The sequence below is a fragment of the Leucoraja erinacea genome, unplaced genomic scaffold, assembly GCF_028641065.1.
Source record: "Leucoraja erinacea ecotype New England unplaced genomic scaffold, Leri_hhj_1 Leri_96S, whole genome shotgun sequence".
Classification (NCBI taxonomy): domain Eukaryota; kingdom Metazoa; phylum Chordata; class Chondrichthyes; order Rajiformes; family Rajidae; genus Leucoraja; species Leucoraja erinaceus.
This window is the reverse complement of record NW_026576916.1, coordinates 98,276-117,133: the sequence shown is the minus strand read 5'-3', so window position 1 is coordinate 117,133 and position 18,858 is coordinate 98,276. Positions and strand designations below refer to the sequence as shown.

Genomic DNA, 18,858 nt, shown 5'->3' with positions numbered 1-18,858 from the left:
GTTCATTCCAAGAGCTAATTCTCCCGAGTTTGCCCTGATTCAAACCCGGAGATTTACGGTAATGGCCGCTCGTCGGTACTCGGGGCTCTCGTGGACATTTTTTCAACATGTTGAAAAATCTTCACGAGTCTCCCCGTGCTTACCTGCCGTTAGCGAGTCTTCCCGAGTACCTGCCGTTAGCGTTACGAGCCGCTAAGAGAAGTCCCCGAGCTCCGACGTACCCGCTACGTTCATTCTCCTTGCTTAACACGAGTTTGATTTTTTTTCAACTCGGGAGAGCTCTTGGAATGAACTCGCACCGTGGGACAGGGCCGTTAGGAACCTTGATGCCTCCAATGAGACCACATTGATTATATTTAAATAATTACAATAAAAGTTCATTCCCATTCCCAGACTGACCTTTCTGTCCAGGGCCTCCTCCGATGTCAGAGTGAGGCCCAGCGCAAATTGGAGAATCAGCGCCTCATATTTGGGCAGCTTACACCCCAGCGGTCTGAACAATAACTTCTCTAACTTAAAATAACTATTGCTTTCCCTCTCTCACTCCATCCCTGTTCCCCGACCAGTCCGACGGTCTTCCTGATTAAAGTTTCCGTTGCATGCCTCGTTGTCACCTTCCCCTCAGCTTCTTCTTCATATCGAGTCCACACACAAGACTACAAGTTGTTCGCCCAGAGCTGAACTCACTTCTCGGCATCCGCAGACAATGATTAAGTAAGTAAGTAAGTGTATTGGCCAAGTATTCACATACAAGGAATTTGCCTTGGTGCTCCGCCCACAAGTAGCAACATGACACACAGTGACAGTTACGAATGACTCCGAAAACACTAAACATTAATAATAATAAAACATTAATGATAAAACACCATTGATCAAGCATGTGAACCAACAAAATACCAGATCAAAGGGAGGCTACAGATTTTTGGCTGTTGAGTAGAGCAACTACTCGTGGATAAAAACTGTTTTTATGTCTGACTGTGGCAGCTTTGACAGTCGCCTTCCAGAGGGATGTCGGGCTAGTTGCTTCTTGTGCATGGTGGTGGAAAGATTGGTGGAAACAGGGCCGCGACGTGAATGCTCTTTCCTTGACCCCATCCCCTCAGCTAACAATGATCTATTCTCCGTTTTCCTTGAGCTTCGTCCTCTTTGATGTCTCGTTTTCACCTTGCCCTTCCATATCTCTCGTTTCCCTCTCCCCTGACTCTCAGTCTGAAGAAGGTTCTCAACCCGAAACGTCACCCATTCCTTCTTTCCAGAGAAGCGGCCTGTCCCGCTGAGTTACTCCAGCATTTTAGACAACAGACAATAGATAACAGGTGCAGGAGTAAGCCATTCGGCCCTTCGAGACAGCACCGCCATTCAATGTGATCATGGCTGATCATCCCCAATCAGTACCCCATTCCTGCCTTCTCCCCATATCCCCTGACTCCGCTATCTTTAAGAGCCCTCTCTAGCTCTCTCTTGAAAGCATCCACTGCCCATCCACAGACTCACAACTCTTTGTGAGAAAAAGTGTTTCCTTTTCTCTGTTCTAAATAGCTTACCCCTTATTTTTAAACTGTGGCCCCTGGTTCTGGACTCCCCCAACATCGGGAACATGTTTCCTGCCTCTAGCGTGTCCAAACCCTTAATAATCTAATGTTTCAATAAGATATCCTCTCATCCTTCTAAATCCCAGAGTGTACAAGCCCAGCCGCTCCATTCTCTCAGCATATGACAGTCCCGCCATCCCGGGAATTAACCTTGTAAACCTACGCTACACTCCCTCAATAGAAAGCAAGTCCTTCGTCAAATTAGGGGATCAAAACTGCACACAATACTCCAGGTGTGGCCTCGCTAGGGCCCTATACAAATGCAGAAGAACTTCTTTGCTATGATTGTGTCTATGATTGCAATCGAGCCGTCCACAGTGTACAGATACAGGATAATGGGTATAACATTTAGTGCAAGATAAAGTCCCGATTAAAGATAGTCTGAGGATCCTCAGTGAGTAAATGGTAGGTTAGGACTACACTCCAGACGAGGATAGGATGGTCGATGCACTCGGCTCAGAGTGGAGAAGTTGCAATGGTATAGGTTTAGATTTGTTATTGTTATGTACAGTGAAATTTAATTTTAGTTTAGTTTAGAGATACAGCACGGAAACAGGCCCTTCAGCCCACTGAGCCCGCACCAACCAGCAATCCCCTCACAATTAACACTATTCCACAGACATTGGGGACAATCTTACCGTCATACTAGACCCCCAACGCAGCCGTTCCCTACCTGTAGCCCCCACGGGAGACGTGGTCCTCCAACTCAAGTCGTCCAGGACTCAGCAGTGCGGCTGTTTTTAACTGGCGTCTTTGAGGCGAGATGCGGGCGCCAGCAGCCGTTATGGTCGCTGGCCAGAAGGAGGCGACAAAATCAGTGCGTGGGGGTCGGGGGGGGGGAGAAGGATTTTATTAAAAATGTGTACATAAACACGATGAAATTTAATCAGGATACTTTGAATGAAAAGTGAAATCCCTACCGAAATGGAAAGAATCTGGGTGTTTGTGGGTCTGGTGTTGGCGTAGCAACGAATCAAAGGCTGGCACCCACAAGTCAGGCAGAAACACACACACACACACACATACAGTTTTAATATTATATAGATAGATACCAAGCCAAATTAACTTACCAACCTGTATGTGGGAGGAAACCGAAGATCGCGGAGAAAACCTACGTAGGTCACAGGGTGAATGTACAAACTCTGCACAGACAAGCACCGGTAACGGGATCAAACCCGGGTCTCCGGCGCTGTAGGGCAGCGTTGAGTCGCCCGGCCATGCCCTTTTCTGTTGAAAAAAGCTTTTAGTCTAGTTCTAATTCTAAATTTATGTCCACGTGTTTTTAATTATCTTGCCAGAAGAAATAACTCCCATTTAAAACCTTCCACTATTTTGTCTTTTCAATGTCTTTGTGATTTGAACACCCGGCCCCCAGAAATATCCTGGTGAACATTTTCCACGTTTCTTCCAAAGCCAATATCTCCTTCGTTGTTACGTCCAACTGAGGCGAATCTTGTGTCAAAATAGAGTGCATCGTTTGGGTCCCACCGCAAAACACCACCTATCCCGACCCAAAATGTTGCCTATCCGTCCCGTCCCCAGGTGCTGCCTGACCTGCTGTGTTTAGTTCAGTTGAGAGATGCAGCACGTAACCAGTCCCTTTTGGCCCACTGAGCCCGTGCCGACCAGCGATCGCCTTAATACCAGTTCTATCCTCTGCCCCTTGAGGCAATTAACGGAGGGTTAATGAACCTACAAACCCGCACGCCTTTTGGGATGCAGGGAGGAAAGCGGAGCACCCAGAAAAAACCCCACGCGGTCACAGGAAGAACATGCAAACTCCACACAGATAGCACCTGTGGTCAGGATCGAACCTGGGTCCCTGGCGCTGTGAAGCAGCAAATCTACCGCTGCACCACTGTGCTTCCTCGAACATTTGGCTCAAGATTCCACATTAACCTGATGTTTGCAGTTAGATACAATCACAACCACAATAATACTTGATTAGACAAGTATGTTTTGTAACATGCGAGGAATTTCATTTGCCACGTCAGTCATACAAATAAAAAGCAACAGAACACACTAAACACATTTAACGTGAACACCCACCACAGGGACTCCTCCACATACCTCACTGTGATGGAAGGTGAAAAAATATTTCAATCTCTTCCCTTTGCCTCGAGCCCTCCGTTGACGGGACAATCTTGGCTCCCGTAGCCAGCGGCGTTCGGGCCCTACGCATCGGGGGGATGTCAGCTCCGGGGCTGGCCGAACCTCTACGTTCGTCAGAACTCCCGCCTAGCCTGCGAGACTGCGAGCTCCCGACGTAAAGTCTGCTGGCCGCGGTTTGGAGCGATCCCAGGCAAGAGATCGACTCTGATGTTGAGTCCACGCCCCACGGTGGGATCCCAAGGTCAGTCTGAGGAGGCCACCAGCTCCATCGATGGTAGGCTGCAGAACGACCGGAGAATGCGATCCGAAAATTAATCGCATCTCCGGCAAGGTAAGCAACTGAAAAAAAACCCCCGACCCCCGACCCCCACATAAAACAAACCGGAGAACATTTACACAAACTTAAAATAAAAAAAATAAAAAAAACACACAGACTGTTGGCGGGGCTGCCTATCGTGCACAGCCCCCCCTGGTGGTTTGACACCCAAATGTCATTCTATTTATTTATTCACTGGCTGCAGGTATTGGTGGAAGATCCACATTATTGCCCACACATGGCTGCTTTTGATAAAGTGTTGATGGCATGTAAAATTATGAAGGTTTTGTATATAAACATTGCGAAAGGCTTAGACAGGGTGGACAATCAGGATGTTTTTCTAAACCTAAACTAATCTACACTAATCCGACATTCTCTAATTGCCCAATAGACAATAGGTGCAGGAGTAGGCCATCGGCCCTACAAGCCAGCACCGCCATTCAATGTGATCATGGCTGATCATCCCCAATCAGTACCCAGTTCCTGCCTTCTCTCCATATCCCATATCCCCTGACTCCACTATCTAAGAAACGACCTCCACCGCCCAGGCAGAGAATTCCACAGACTCACAACTCTCTGTGAGAAGAAGTGTTTCCTCGTCTCCGTTCTAAATGACTTCGCCCTTATTGATTGGGGACGATCAGCCATGATCACAATAAATGGCGGTGCTGGCTCGAAGGGCCGAATGGTCTCCTCCTGCACCTATTTTCTGTTTCTATGTTTCTATATTCTTAAACAGTGGCCCCTGGTTCTGGACTCCCCCAACATCGGGAACATGTTTCCTGTCTCCAGCGTGTCCAAACCCTTAATGATCTTATATGTTTCAATAAGATCTCCTCTCATCCTTCTAAACTCCAGAGTGTACAAGCCCAGCTGCTCCATTCTCTCAGTGTATGACAGTCCCGCCATCCCGGGAATTAACCTGGTGAACCTACGCTGCACTCCCTCAATAGCAAGAATGACCTTCCTCAAATTTGGAGACCAAAACTGCACAAAGAAAAATGTACCAAATAATGGTGACGGGTATAAGTAGCAGGCATCGCTGCAGGGTCTGGGAACAGCTCCATCCAAGACCCCAAGAAAATGCAGAGTTGTGGACGCAGCCCAGACCATCACGCAAACCAACCTCCCTTACATCGACACCATCTTCACCTCACTCTGCCTCGGTAAGGCCAGCAGCATCACCAAGGACCAGTCTCACCCCTCTCCCTCTTCTCCCCTCTCCCATCGGGCAAGAGGTACAGAAGTGTGAAAACGCACACCTCCAGATTTGGGAACAGTTTCTTCCCAGCTGTTATCAGGCAGTTGAATCATCCTAACACAACCAGAGAGCAGTCCTGACCTCCCATCTACCTCATTGGAGTCCTTTGGACTATCTTTAATCAAATGTTACTAGACTACCTTGCACTAAATGTTATTCACTTAATCCTGTATCTGTACACTGTGGACGGCTCGATTGTAATCATGTACAGTCTCTCCAACTTGACAGGAAAAAAAGATTTTCGCTATACCTCGGTACATGTGACAATAAAGCTAAACTAAACCAAACCTATATCTGTACACGACTGTTCATTACACATCTGTAATCGGACTTTATCTTGCACTAAACGTTACACACTTTATACTGTATCTGTACACCGTGGACAACATGACTGTAATCACCTGTAGTCTTTCCGCTGACTGGATAGCACGAAACAAAAAGCTTTTCCCTGTACCTTGGTGCGTGCAAGTGACAATAATAAACTAAACTAACTAAAGGGCCTGTCCCACTTGGCAGGCATTTGCGCCTCATTTGTAGAATAGGTCGATGTGTCATCACGGGTCAGCACAGCCGTCTGGTGCGCGTGACATCATTAGAATACCCTGCGGCGCGCGGCAGGACATAGATATAAGGACGTTGACGCACGGTGACGTTACCATGCGTCACCACGCGATACGCCGGGACGCCAGCGTACGGCGCCAAAGCATCAGCGATACGTCAGGTGGCGCGCGAGGATTTAGTTCCTGTACTAAATCGTAGAGCGCCGCGCGATACAGCACATCACCGCATGCGATTCCACGCCTCGCCATGCGCACCGCACGCCTCACGACGCGCCACCCTAATTTACATATAACGGGTAAATGAGGCCCGAATGACGGCCAAGGGGGACGGGCCCTTAACTAAGCACTTGGCGCCCAGAAGAAAGAATGTGGCGTGTGGTAGCTCTTTGTGACCAGCACTGTTGCATTCGGGACAGTGGGGGCCAAAGTCACAAAGTCACATTTATTCGTCACATGCACCAACGAAGGTGCAGTGAAATGAATTTACCAGCAGCGATACACTTGAAAAAAGTACACACAATTCACAATAGAATTTAACACAGTGGTGGAGGACAACTGTGTGGTGGAAGGCAACAAAGTTCAGCCAGTCCTCCTCCTTTGTTCACCCATGTTCGGGCCATGAACCCCTTTGTAGTCGCCGCTACGGGCGGCCGGACGTACAGGTCCCGAAATCGGCACTTAAAGCCAATACACTGATCGCGGTCTCCTTCCGGAGACCGCGACCAGTGTATTGTCTTTAAGTGCACCTTTCTTATTAAAGATTTTTCTTTTCTTCTCTAGATTCACACTAGGCTGAATAGTGCCCTGTTGCAGATGGACCCCTTCCTGCTGGTCGATTTGGTTTGGTCCCTCTGTATATTACAGCAGGTGAACCCCCTCTACCTCAGTCACGCACTCAAACCGCAGCTCTACCAAAGAATTACAGGTACCTTTCATTCTTGGAGTTTGGTTAACACTCTTCTTGTTGGATACGGCAGTGCTTATGTACCTTTTAGTTTGAGAGATACTCTAGGCCAAGGGGGACCTCTTAAAAATAGCACAGTCACGGGATAGTGCTCTAGGGGCTAGTGGAATCAAGGGATATGGGGAGAAGGCAGGCACGGGTTATTGATAGGGGACGATCAGCCATGATCACAATGAATGGCGGTGCTGGCTCGAAGGGCCGAATGGCCTCCTCCTGCACCTATTGTCTATTGTCTCGTTGGGTCCCGTCCGCACAACTCGCGGTTGCGGGGTGGGGAGGGGGGGGCTGTGGCATCACACACATAAATCACCACCCCCCCCATTCACTAACCCCACCCTGGATACTATATTAATATTATCAATTTGCTCCTTTTCCTCCATCCCCTGCCCGATCCACTCACGCATAGCCCCGCATGGATAGGACAGGTTTCGAGGGTTATAGACAATACACAATAGGTGCAGGAGTAGACCATTCAGCCCTTCAAGCCAGCACCGGTATTCAATATGATTTTGACTGATCATCCACAATCAGTGCCCCGTTCCTGCCTTCTCCCCATATCCCCTGACTCCGCTATCTTTAAGAGCTGTATCTAGCTCTCTCTTGAAAGCATCCAGAGAAACGGCCTCCACCGCCCTCTGAGACAGAGAATTCCACAGACTCACAACTCTCTGTGAGAAAAAGTGTTCCCTCGTCTCCGTTCTAAATGGCTTACCCCTTATTCTTAAACTGCGGCCCCTGGTTCTGGACTCCCCCAACATCGGGAACATGTTTCCTGCCTCTAGCCTGTCCAAACCCTTAACAATCTTATATGTTTCAATAAGATACCCTCTCATCCTTCTAAACTCCAGAGTGTACAATCCCAGACGCTCCATTCTCTCAGCATATGACAGTCCCGCCATCCCGGGAATTAACCTTGTAAACCTACGCTGCACTCCCTCAATAGCGATTCATAGAACATAGAAAATAGGTGCAGAAGCAGGCCATTCGGCCCTTCGAGCCAGCACCGCCATTCAATGTGATCACACAGAGTTTCCCTGCACGCGCCTACCCAAAAGTCTCTTAAAAGCCCCTTTCGCCCATTCCCCGCTGCTGAAAGACTCATCCACGCCTTCATCTCCTCCCGACTGGACTACTCTTCCCCTTGGCATCAATTCCAGCAACATCAACCGACTCCAACTGGTCCAGAACGCAGCCGCCCGACTCATCACACACACCACATCCTGGCATCACATCACCCCAGTCCTCAAACAACTTCACTGGCTTCCCATCTCCCACCGGATCACTACAAAATCCTGATCCTCACCTACAAAGCCCTCAACCACTTGCCCCCCCCCCCCCCCCCCCTTATCTCACTGACCTCCTCTCCCCCTACCAACCCTCACGGTCCCTCAATTTCAGCCGGTCTCCTCTCCATTCTGAAATCCAACCTCTGCACTTTTGGAGACAGAGCCTTCTCCAGGGCAGCTCCCAGGCTATGGAACTCCCTCCCACAATTGATCCGAACTTCTGAGTCCCTCACCGTCTTCCAGTCCTGCCTCAAGACCCATCTCTTCACCTCTGCATACCCTTAGTCCCATGTCCCCCTCCCCTTTACATCTCTGTCTCACTGCTCGATTTTGTTTTGTTCTTGACTCACCATGTAAAGTGACTTTGAGTCCTTGAAAAGCGCTGTACAAATAAAATGTATCATTATTATTATTGGGGATTATAGTTACTACTGCATTTTGTGTCTGTGTTCGATTTAAACCAGCATCTGCAGTCCCTTGCTACCCATTTTGCCTCTACTCCCCAACAGCTTGTTCCAGGCATTTGCCACCCTTTGTGGGGAAAAAAAAAAGCTTCATATATTTTATAGATAGATACCCAACTGTCCAAACACTGTCCAACAGTGTTTAATTGTGTTATGTACCAGGAACAGAGCAATGCAGTACCTGCCGCAGCTTGGCAGGCCTGTTAACGCAGTCACGCAGCAAGCAAATGTACAATGATCAATACAATACATTAATAAATCATTAATGCCAGATACAGTGGGCAGCACAGTGGATTCTCCATGGATTGTCACCTTGTCTTAGAAACATAGAAAACATAGAAAATAGGTGCAGGGGTAGGTCATTTGGCCCTTCGAGCCTGCACCGCCATTCAATATGATCATGGCTGATCATCCAACTCAGTATCCTGTACCTGCCTTCTCTCCATACTGATTCAGATTCAATTTTAATTGTCATTGTCAGTGTACAGTACAGAGACAACGAAATGCATTTAGCATCTCCCTTGAAGAGTGACATAGCAAACGATTTGAATATTTGAATAAAAAATAATAAGTGTCACCAGTCACCGAGGTATGTTGTTGAGTAGAGTGACAGCCGCCGGAAAGAAGCTGTTCCTCGACCTGCTGGTTCGGCAACGGAGAGACCTATAGCGCCTCCCGGATGGTAGGAGGGTAAACAGTCCATGGTTGGGGTGAGAGCAGTCCTTGGCGATGCTGAGCGCCCTCCGCAGACAGCGCTTGCTTTGGACAGACTCAATGGAGGGGAGCGTGGAACCGGTGATGCGTTGGGCAATTTTCACCACCCTCTGCAAGGCCTTCCGGTCGGAGACAGAGCAGTTGCCATACCATACTGTGATACAGTTGGTAAGGATGCTCTCGATGGTGCAGCGGTAGAAGTTCACCAGGATCTGAGGAGACAGATGGACCTTCTTCAGTCTCCTCAGGAAGAAGAGACGCTGATGAGCCTTCTTGATCAGAGTAGAGGTATTGTGGGTCCAAGAGAGGTCATCGGAGATGTCGACTCCCAGGAACCTGAAGCTAGAAACACGTTCCACCTCCGTCCCGTTAATGTGGATGGGGGTGTGCGTGCCGCCTCTGGACTTCCTGAAGTCTACAATTAGCTCCTTGGTCTTCTTGGAGTTAAGGGCCAGGTTGGTGTCAGCGCACCATGCTGCTAAGTGCTGGACCTCCTCCCTGTAGGCCAGCTCATCGTTGTTGCTGATGAGGCCAATCACCATTGTATCATTTGCATACTTGATGATGGTGTTAGTACCATGTACAGGTGTGCAGTCATAGGTGAAGAGGGAGTAGAGGAGGGGGCTCAGCACACAGCCCTGAGGAACGCCGGTGTTCAGGGTGAGGGTTGAAGAGGTGTGCTTGTCTAACCTCACAGACTGGGGTCTGTTGGTTAGAAAGTCCAGTATCCAGTTGCAGAGGGAGGGTTCGATGCCCAGGTTACCGAGTTTGGTGATCAGTTTTGATGGAATAATGGTGTTGAATGCTGAGCTGTAATCGATGAACAGCATTCTTACATAAGTGTCTCTGTTGTCAAGGGGGGAGAGGGCGGAGTGAAGTGCCGTTGAGATGGCATCCTCCGTACTCCTGTTCTTGCGGTAGGCAAACTGATAGGGATCCAGTGTGGGGGGTAGGCAGCTTTTGAGGTGTGCCAGGACCAGCCTCTCGAAGCACTTGGTGATGATGGGGGTAAGTGCAACTGGGCGGAAGTCGTTGAGGCTTGCCGCAGTGGAGTGTTTTGGCACTGGCACGATGGAGGTGGTTTTAAGGCAAGTGGGGACAACTGCTTGGGCAAGTGACAGGTTGAAGATGTCAGTCCAGACGTCTGTCAGCTGCGCAGCACAGGCCCTGAGCACGCACCCGGGGATGCCGTCGGGGCCAGCAGCCTTACGTGCATTAATCCTACTCAGTGCCACGTACACGTCGTAGGGGGTGAGTGTGAGGGGTTGGTGATCGGCAGGTAGCACAGCCTTGATGGCTGTCTCTAGATTGTCCCTGTCGAAGCGGCCATAGAAGTGATTAAGCTCCTCAAGGAAGGAGGCGTCGCTGGATGTGGGGGTGATGTTGGAGGGTCTGTAGTCCGTGATGGCCTGGATGCCTTGCCACATGCGTCGGGGGTCGGAGTTGTTGTTGAAGTGCTCCTCAATCCTGAGCTTATGGCAGTGCTTGGCCTTCCTGATGCCCCTCTTCAGGATACCCCCTGATCCCTTTAGCCACAAGGGCCACATCTACCTCCCTCTTAAATATAGCCAACGAACTGGCCTCAACTACCTTCTGTGTCAGAGAATTCCAGAGATTCACCACTCTCTGTGTGAAAAATGTTTTCCTCATCTTGGTCCTAAAAGACTTCCCCCTTATCCTTAAACTGTGACCCCTTGTTCTGGACTTCCCCAACATCGGAAACAATCTTCCTGCATCTAGCCTGTCCAACCCCGTAAGAATTTTGTAAGTTTCTATAAGATCCCCCCCTCAATCTTCTAAATTCTAGTGAGTACAAGCCGAGTCTATCCAGTCTTTCTTCATATGAAAGTCCTGCCATCCCAGAAAACAGTCTGGTGAACCTTCTCTTGGTGGAGAAGCTTGTGTGGACCTGAGATCCTGAGAGCGATGCCGTCTGGAGCTACGCTCCTGGTAGGGCCACCCATGGCAGTAAGGTCGAGGGGGAGGTCCCTGACAAAGAGCAATCCAACCAAGACCTCAACGGTGGAACAGGCGGAGGACGATGGCTGACCTTAGTGGAGCGTCACAACGGCTGGGAAGGCGGATGAAGGCTGCAGCAGAAAAGGGTCTCCGGTCGTCTTGGACTCCATGCCACTGGATCCTGACCCAGATCTGTCAAGGACCGTGGGGTGGCTGTCTGTGCACCAGTCTCCCCACGTTAAACAAAGTCACGCACAGGCGTCCTCCATGAGGGGACTGTCATACTTGTTTCGAGTGATCGCCGATGGTGGTGATGATGACGACAGTGGTGGAGGTGTTGCCTCACTGCATCAGAGCCAGGTTCAATCCTGACCTCGGGTGCTGTCATTGTGGAGTTTGCACGTTTTCCAATGTGACCGTGTGGGCCTCCTCCTGGTGAAAGTGGGATAAGATGGGACTAGTGTGAACGGGTGATCGATGGTCGGCACGGACTCTATACTTTAGAGATAGACAATAGACAATAGGTGCAGGAGTAGGCCATTCGGCCCTTCGAGCCAGCACCGCCATTCAATGTGATCATGGCTGATCATCCCCAATCAGTATCCCGTTCCTGCCTTCTCAGCAAGACCGGCGATCCCCGCACACTGAAACTATCCTCCGCTCTAGGGACAATTTACAGAAGCCAATTAATTTACGAACCTGTAATTCTTTGCAGTGTGGGTGGAAACCGGAGCACCCGGAGAAAGCCCACGCAGGTTACAGAGCTACGTATGAGCTCCATACAGACAGCGCCCGTAGTCAGGATGGATGGGTTGGGGTTTATCATTGTAGTGTGTACCAAGAAACACAGGTAGTGGGGGAATCGAGGACCAGAGGACATGGGTTCAAGGTGAAGGGGAAAAGATTTAATAGGAATCCAAGGGATAACTTTTTCACACAAAGGGCGGAACAAGCTGCCAGAGGAGGTAGTTGAGGCTGGGACTATCCCATCATTTAAGAAACAGTTGGACAGGTGCACGGAAAGGACAGGTTTGGAGGAATATGGACCAAGCGCAGGCAAGTGGGACTAGGGTAGCTGGGTCATTGTTGGCCGGTGTGGGCAGGTTGGGCCGAAGGGCCTGCTTCCACACTGTGTCACTCTAGGACTATGACTTTAAGATACATTGAAGTCGGAAGAAGGGTCTCGACACGAAACGTCGCCCAGTCCTAGAGGCAGGAAACATGTTCCCGATGTTGGGGGAGTCCAGAACCAGGGGCCACAGTTTAAGAAGAAAGGGTAAGCCATTTAGAACGGAGATGAGGAAACACTTTTTAACACAGAGAGTTGTGAGTCTGTGGAATTCTCTGCCTCAGAGGGCAGTGGAGGCAGGTTCTCTGGATGCTTTCAAGAGAGAGCTAGATAGGGCTCTTAAAGATAGCAGTCAGGGGATATGGGGAGAAGGCAGGAACGGGATACTGATTGGGGATGATCAGCCATAATCACATTGAATGGCGGTGCTGGCTCGAAGGGCCGAATGGCCTCCTCCTGCACCTATTGTCTATTCTCTATTGTCTCCAGAAAGGCTGCCTGTCGCACTCCAGCATTTTGTGTCTACCTTTGATTTAAACCATCATCTGCAGTTCTTTCCTAGACATTGAAAAGCTTTGTGCTATCCAAACAAATTCGATAAACTATACATAAATACAATCACAATGCTGCATTTCTAAACTAAAACGGGAACCAGACCATAATAGCGGGAAACCAAAAATATGTATTGCCACCAAAAATAATGTTGAGACCGTATTCTTGTGCCAATCAAGGTTGTATTGTATTTAGCTAAATATACAGAGTGCTGGAGTAACTCAGCGGGTCAGGCAGCATCTGTGGCGAACATGGATAGGTGACGTTTCACAGAGTGCTGGAGTAACTCAGCGGGTCAGGCAGCATCTGTGGAGAACATGGATAGGTGACGTTTCACAGAGTGCTGGAGTAACTCAGCGGGTCAGGCAGCATCTGTGGAGAACATGGATAGGTGACGTTTCACAGAGTGCTGGAGTAACTCAGCGGGTCAGGCACATCTGTGGAGAACATGGATAGGTGATGTTTTGGGGTGAGACCCTTCTTCAGAGTCCCGACCCAAAAGGTCACCTATCCACATTACTCAGAGATGCTGCCTGACCCATTGATTTGCTCTGTTTAAGAAAGAACTGCAGATGCTGGAAAAATCGAAGTACAAAATTGCTGCAGCAACTCAGCGGGTGAGGCAGCATCTATGGAGCGAAGGAATAGGTGACGTTTCGGGTCGAGACCCTTCTTCAGACTGATGTTGGGGGGGGGGGGGAAGAAAGGAAGAGGCGGAGACAGTGGGCTGTGGGAGAGCTGGGAAGGGGAGGGGTAGGAGGGGGAAAGCAGGGACTACCTGAAATTGGAGAAGTCAATGTTCATACCGCCGGGGTGTAAACTGCCCAAGCAAAATATGAGGTGCTGCTCCTCCAATTTACGGTGGGACTCACTCTGGCCATGGAGGAGGCTCAGGACAGAAAGGTCGGATTCGGAATGGGAGGGGGAGTTGAAGTGCTGAGCCACCGGGAGATCAGGTTGGTTAGTGCGAACCGAGCGGAGGTGTTGGGCGCTTGGTCTCACCGATGTAGAGCAGCTGACACCTGGGACCAAGGGTCTCGACCCGAAACTTCACCTATTCCTTCTCTCCATAGATGCTGCCTCACCCGCTGAGTTTCTCCAGCATTTTTGTCTACCTGTACCTGGAGGTGGTTGTTTTCACCCTTCTATACCTTTTGCCCGATGGGAGAGGGGAGAAGAGGGAGTGGCCGGGGAGCCCAGAATGCTTTCAGATGGTGCGCTACATCATTCCATTCAATCCTTGCAAGAGAAGGGAACTTGGTCACGTGGGTAACAATCTTCCAGCAACTGACAGAAATGTTGACAGGAAAATGAATGTTGGTTTTTGTCATGTTGCTTGTGCCAAACAGATTATTGACAGCCTCATCTCTCGGCGTGTGCTGCAGAAGTGATTTGTTGTGGGGATCTCTGTGAGAAGTGTTTGACGTGCATCGTCTGTGGGCTGCAGTCAAATCAGAGAGGAGGGGTTTACCTGTCAGGCGGTGCAGTGTGTTGTGACTCGCTCACTTGCTTCGGCCTTCTCAGGCTGCGGGAGGGACTGGGGGAGTGGGCCGCTGGAGGCCCTGCAGAAGCCTGGGGCTGGGCTGGACTGGGCGCCGCTACAAGAGGCCGAGCACGTGGACCGCACGCGGCCTGCAGCGGTGGAGGACACCACTGCCACGCCTGGCCAGGCCCATCCTGCAACGTCACCATGACAACGGGCCTTCACCGTCAGGTCGAGATCCCTGCACTTACAACAACTGGGACTTGGAAATTGCCCCAAACTGGCGACTCCGTACGCTGTCTCAGTGCACGACTGCTGTACACTTGTGCAGTTTGATTTGTGCAGCCCTCTCCTTTATATCAGAAGACTGTCATCCTATAATTTCCCCAGGAGCAGATCTTAAAATCCAGCTGCCACTTATGAATGAATGAATAAGTTTATTGGCCAAGTATTCACACACAAGGAATTTGACTTGGTGCTCCGCCCGCTAGTGACAACATGACATACAGTGACAGTTAGGAGTGACACATGAAACATGAAACATTAATAATAAAATATGCGGGACTGGGATGGCGGGACTGTCATGAGAGGAAAGATTGGAAAGACTAGGCTTGTATTCACTGGAGTTTAGTACAATGGGAGGGGATCTTATAGAAACATATAAAATTATAAAAGGACTGGACAGGTTAGATGCAGGAAAAATGTTCCCAATGTTGGGGGAGTCCAGAGCCAGGGAGCGCAGTCTAAGAATAAAGGGGAAGCCATTTAAAACAGAGATGAGAAAAAACTTTTCCACCCACAGAGTTGTGAATTTGTGGGATTCTCTGCCACAGAAGGCAGTGGAGGCCAATTCACTGGATGAATTAAAAAAAGAGTTAGATAGAGCTTTAGGGGACTAGCGGAATCAAGAGATATGGGGAGAAGGCAGGAACGGGGTACTGATTGTGGATGATCACAATGAATGGCGGTGCTGGCTCGAAGGGCCAAATGGCCTCCCACTGCACCAGTTTTCTATGTTTCTATACTTAGTCTAAGTGTTAATATATAGTGATACCCGTACTGACCTGTATACAACAATGAATTTCACTGTAGCTCGGTACAGGTGACAAATCAAGTGCCCTAAACCTAAACTGCTGTTTCCCCGTTGGTCTCAGAAGGGACACAGTCGCAGAAAAGGGAGAACTACAAACTGAAGTTGGTGCACATCAACGCCACGGCCCGCCTTGAATGTCCTGACTACAGCGGCCCCTTCTTGCCAAGCCAGTGCCTGTACACCTGGGTCTCAGGAGGCAAGAAGAAGCCCAGTCCAATGAGTGCTGGCGTGCGTGAGGCTTTGCAGTCGGCGCTCGGGGACCAGGCTAAATATCGCTGTGACGTGGACACCGCTTACGGCTGGGTTATTGGTGAGTGGCTAGCAATTGGCGTACATTCCTGCCCGCCCGATTTAGAGCGCGCGGGGTAACGGAGTCACGTCAAGGCCGTGGGGTAATGGCCATGTCCCACGGTGCGAGTTCATTCCAAGAGCTCTCCCGAGTTGAAAAAATTCAAACTCGTGGTAAGCATGGAGATTGAAAGTAGCGGGTACATCGGAGCTTGGGAATGGCTCTTAGCGGCTCGTAACGCTAACGGCAGGTACTCGGGGAGACACGCTAACGGCAGGTAAGCACGGGAAGACTCGTGAAGATTTTTCAACACGTTGAGAAATGTCCACGAGAGCCCCGAGTACCGACGAGTGGCCATTACCGTAAATCTCCGAGTTCGAATCAGGGCAAACTCGGGAGAGCTCTTTGAATGAACTTGTACAGTGGGACAGGGCTTTAACTTTGAGGAGCAGCCCGCGGCTATAGATGACTCTCAACAGTGAAGGTAGACACAAAGTGCTGGAGTAACTCCAGCGGGACAGGCAGCGTCTCGGGAGAGAAGGAACGGGTGACGTTTCGGGGCGAGACCTTTCTCTGCAATGCCGTCCATTGGAGTCGGCCCGTCACAGATGCAGCACGCGGTGGCGCAGCGCCAGAGAACCGGGTTCGATCCCGACAATGGGTACTTCCTGTACGGAGTTTGTACGTTCTCCACGTGACCTGCGTGGGTTGACCCCGGCTGCTCCAGTTTCCTCCCGCACTCCAAAGGTTTATCATAGGTTAATTGGCTTCTGTCGTTTTTAAAATGATCCCTGGTGTGTGTAGGATAGTGTTAATGTGCAGGGATTGCTGGGGTCAGTGCGGAATCGATGGGCCGAAGAGCGTGGAAACTGGCCCTTCCGCCAATCCTGCCCATGCTGACCAAAATATCCCAGCTACACTAGTCCCACCTTATTTGTCATGTGTACCGACACACGGGACAATCAACTAAATCGGCAAGACCAAGCGCAGGTTTGGCGATCGTTTCGCTGAACGCCTCCGCTTAGACTTACCTGACCTCCCGCTTGCTCAACACTTTAACTCCCCCTCCCATTCCCACACTGACCTCTGACTGTCAGAGTGAGGCCCAGCGCAAATTGGAGGAGCAGCACCTCATAATTCGCTTGGGCAGCTTACACCCTAGCGGTATGAACATTGACTTCTCTAACTTCAAGAAACCCTTGCTTTCCCTCTCTCTCCATCTCTCCCCCATCCTAGTTCTCCGACCAGTTTGACTGTCCTCCTGATTAAATTTTACTGATTGTACACCTCGTTGTCACCTTCCCCTCAGCTAACCATGAACTGTTCTACATTTTCCTTGAGGTTCGTCCCCTTTGATGTGTCATTTTCACACCTTGCCCTTCCATATCTCTGTGTCTCCCTCTCCCCCTGACTCTCAGTCTGACGAAGGCTCTCATAGAAACATAGAAAATAGGTACAGGAGTAGGCCATTCGGCCCTTCGAGCCTGCACCGCCAGTCGATATGATCATGGCTGATCATCCAACTCAGTATCCCATCCCTGCCTTCTCTCTATACCCCCCCTGATCCCTTTAGCCACAAGGGCCACATCTAACCCTCTTAGAATATAGCCAATGAACTGGCCTCAACTACCTTCTGTGGCAGGGAATTCCACAGATTCACCACTCTCTGTGTAAAAAATGATTTTCTCATCTCGGTCCTAAAAGACTTCCCCCTTATCCTTAAACTGTGACCCCTTGTTCTGGACTTCCCCAACATCGGGAACAATCTTCCTGCATCTAGCCTGTCCAACCCCTTAAGAATTTTGTAAGTTTCTATAAGATCCCCCCTCAACCGTCTAAATTCTAGCGAGTACAAGCCGAGTCTATCCTGTCTTTCTTCATATGAAAGTCCTGCCATCCCAGGAATCAGTCTGGTGAACCTTCTCTGTACTCCCTCTATGGCAAGAATGTCTTTCCTCAGATTAGGAGACCAAAACTCGACCCGAAGCGTCTGAGTGACTCCAGCATTTTGTGTCTATCGTAAACTAAAATGCCTTTCTCTAACTTGCTGGGAGTGTATGGCCTGCATGCCCGTTGTTCCCCAGTGGCCTGTGATTAGATCACTATCACCGTTTAATGATTGGAGTTTCTCTCTTTGTCTGCAGATGGGGAGGTCCTGATGGATTCTGATAGCAAGCCTCTCGACGTCCAGGACTACACAGCCTTGCACGCACTCCAGCCCCGTGGGACAATGCCCCTTCCCCCTGGGGCCAAGAGGTAAGGAGGTAAACACACTCGCCATGACAGTGAGAGCCTGCACCTCTCATGCTCCCAAATATTAAAATGGAGTTACTGAAATTATTAGAGATAATGCGTGGAAACAGACCCATTGGCCCACCGAGTCCACACTGACCACACTAACACTATCCTACACACACACACACACACACACACACTAGTGGACAATTTACATTTACACCAAGCCAATGCATCTGCAAACCTGTACATCTTTGGAGTGTGGGAGGAAACCGAAGATCTCGGAGAAATCCCACGTGGGTCCCGGAGAGAGAACGTACAGACTCCACGCAGACAGCACCCGTAGCCGGGATCGAACCCGGGTCTTACAAGCGCTGTAAGGCAGCGGCAACTCTACCGCTGCGCCACCGTGCCGCCCTTGTTTTGTTTAGGTGTCGTTTTAGAGATACAGCATGGAAACGGGCCCTTCAGCTCACCAAGTCTAATGATCCCGTCTGTCCAGACACAAAAAGCTGGAGTAACTTAGCGGGACATGCAGCATCTCTGGAGAGAAGGAATGGGTGATGTTTCGATCAAGACCCTTCAGACTTGATACACTAGAGTCCAAGGAAGGGTCTCAACCTGAAACGCCACCTATTCCTTTTCACCAGAGGAGTTGTCAGACCCGCAGGGTTACCCCGGCTTGTTGTGTCACTCAGCGGTTTAAACCAGCACCTGCAGTTCCATATAATAACCATATAACAATTACAGCACGGAAACAGGCCATCTCGATCCTTCTAGTCCGTGCCAAACACATAATCTCCCCTAGTCCCATACACCTGCGCTCAGACCATAACCCTCCATTCCCTTCCCATCCATATAACTATCCAATTTATTTTTAAATGATAAAAACGAACCTGCCTCCACCAC

At 49.8% G+C, this 18,858-nt stretch overlaps 1 protein-coding gene across 1 annotated transcript in view; it reads left to right on the top strand.

Annotated features, from left to right (window-relative positions):
• Positions 1–18,858, top strand: part of tbrg4 (transforming growth factor beta regulator 4) — a 54,662-nt gene that overhangs the window by 20,299 nt on the left and 15,505 nt on the right. The window contains exons 7-9 of the mRNA XM_055631940.1: positions 6,622–6,766; positions 15,487–15,735; positions 17,859–17,970. Of these exons, the coding sequence (XP_055487915.1) occupies positions 6,622–6,766; positions 15,487–15,735; positions 17,859–17,970 (506 nt within the window). The remainder of the gene's footprint in view (positions 1–6,621; positions 6,767–15,486; positions 15,736–17,858; positions 17,971–18,858) is intronic.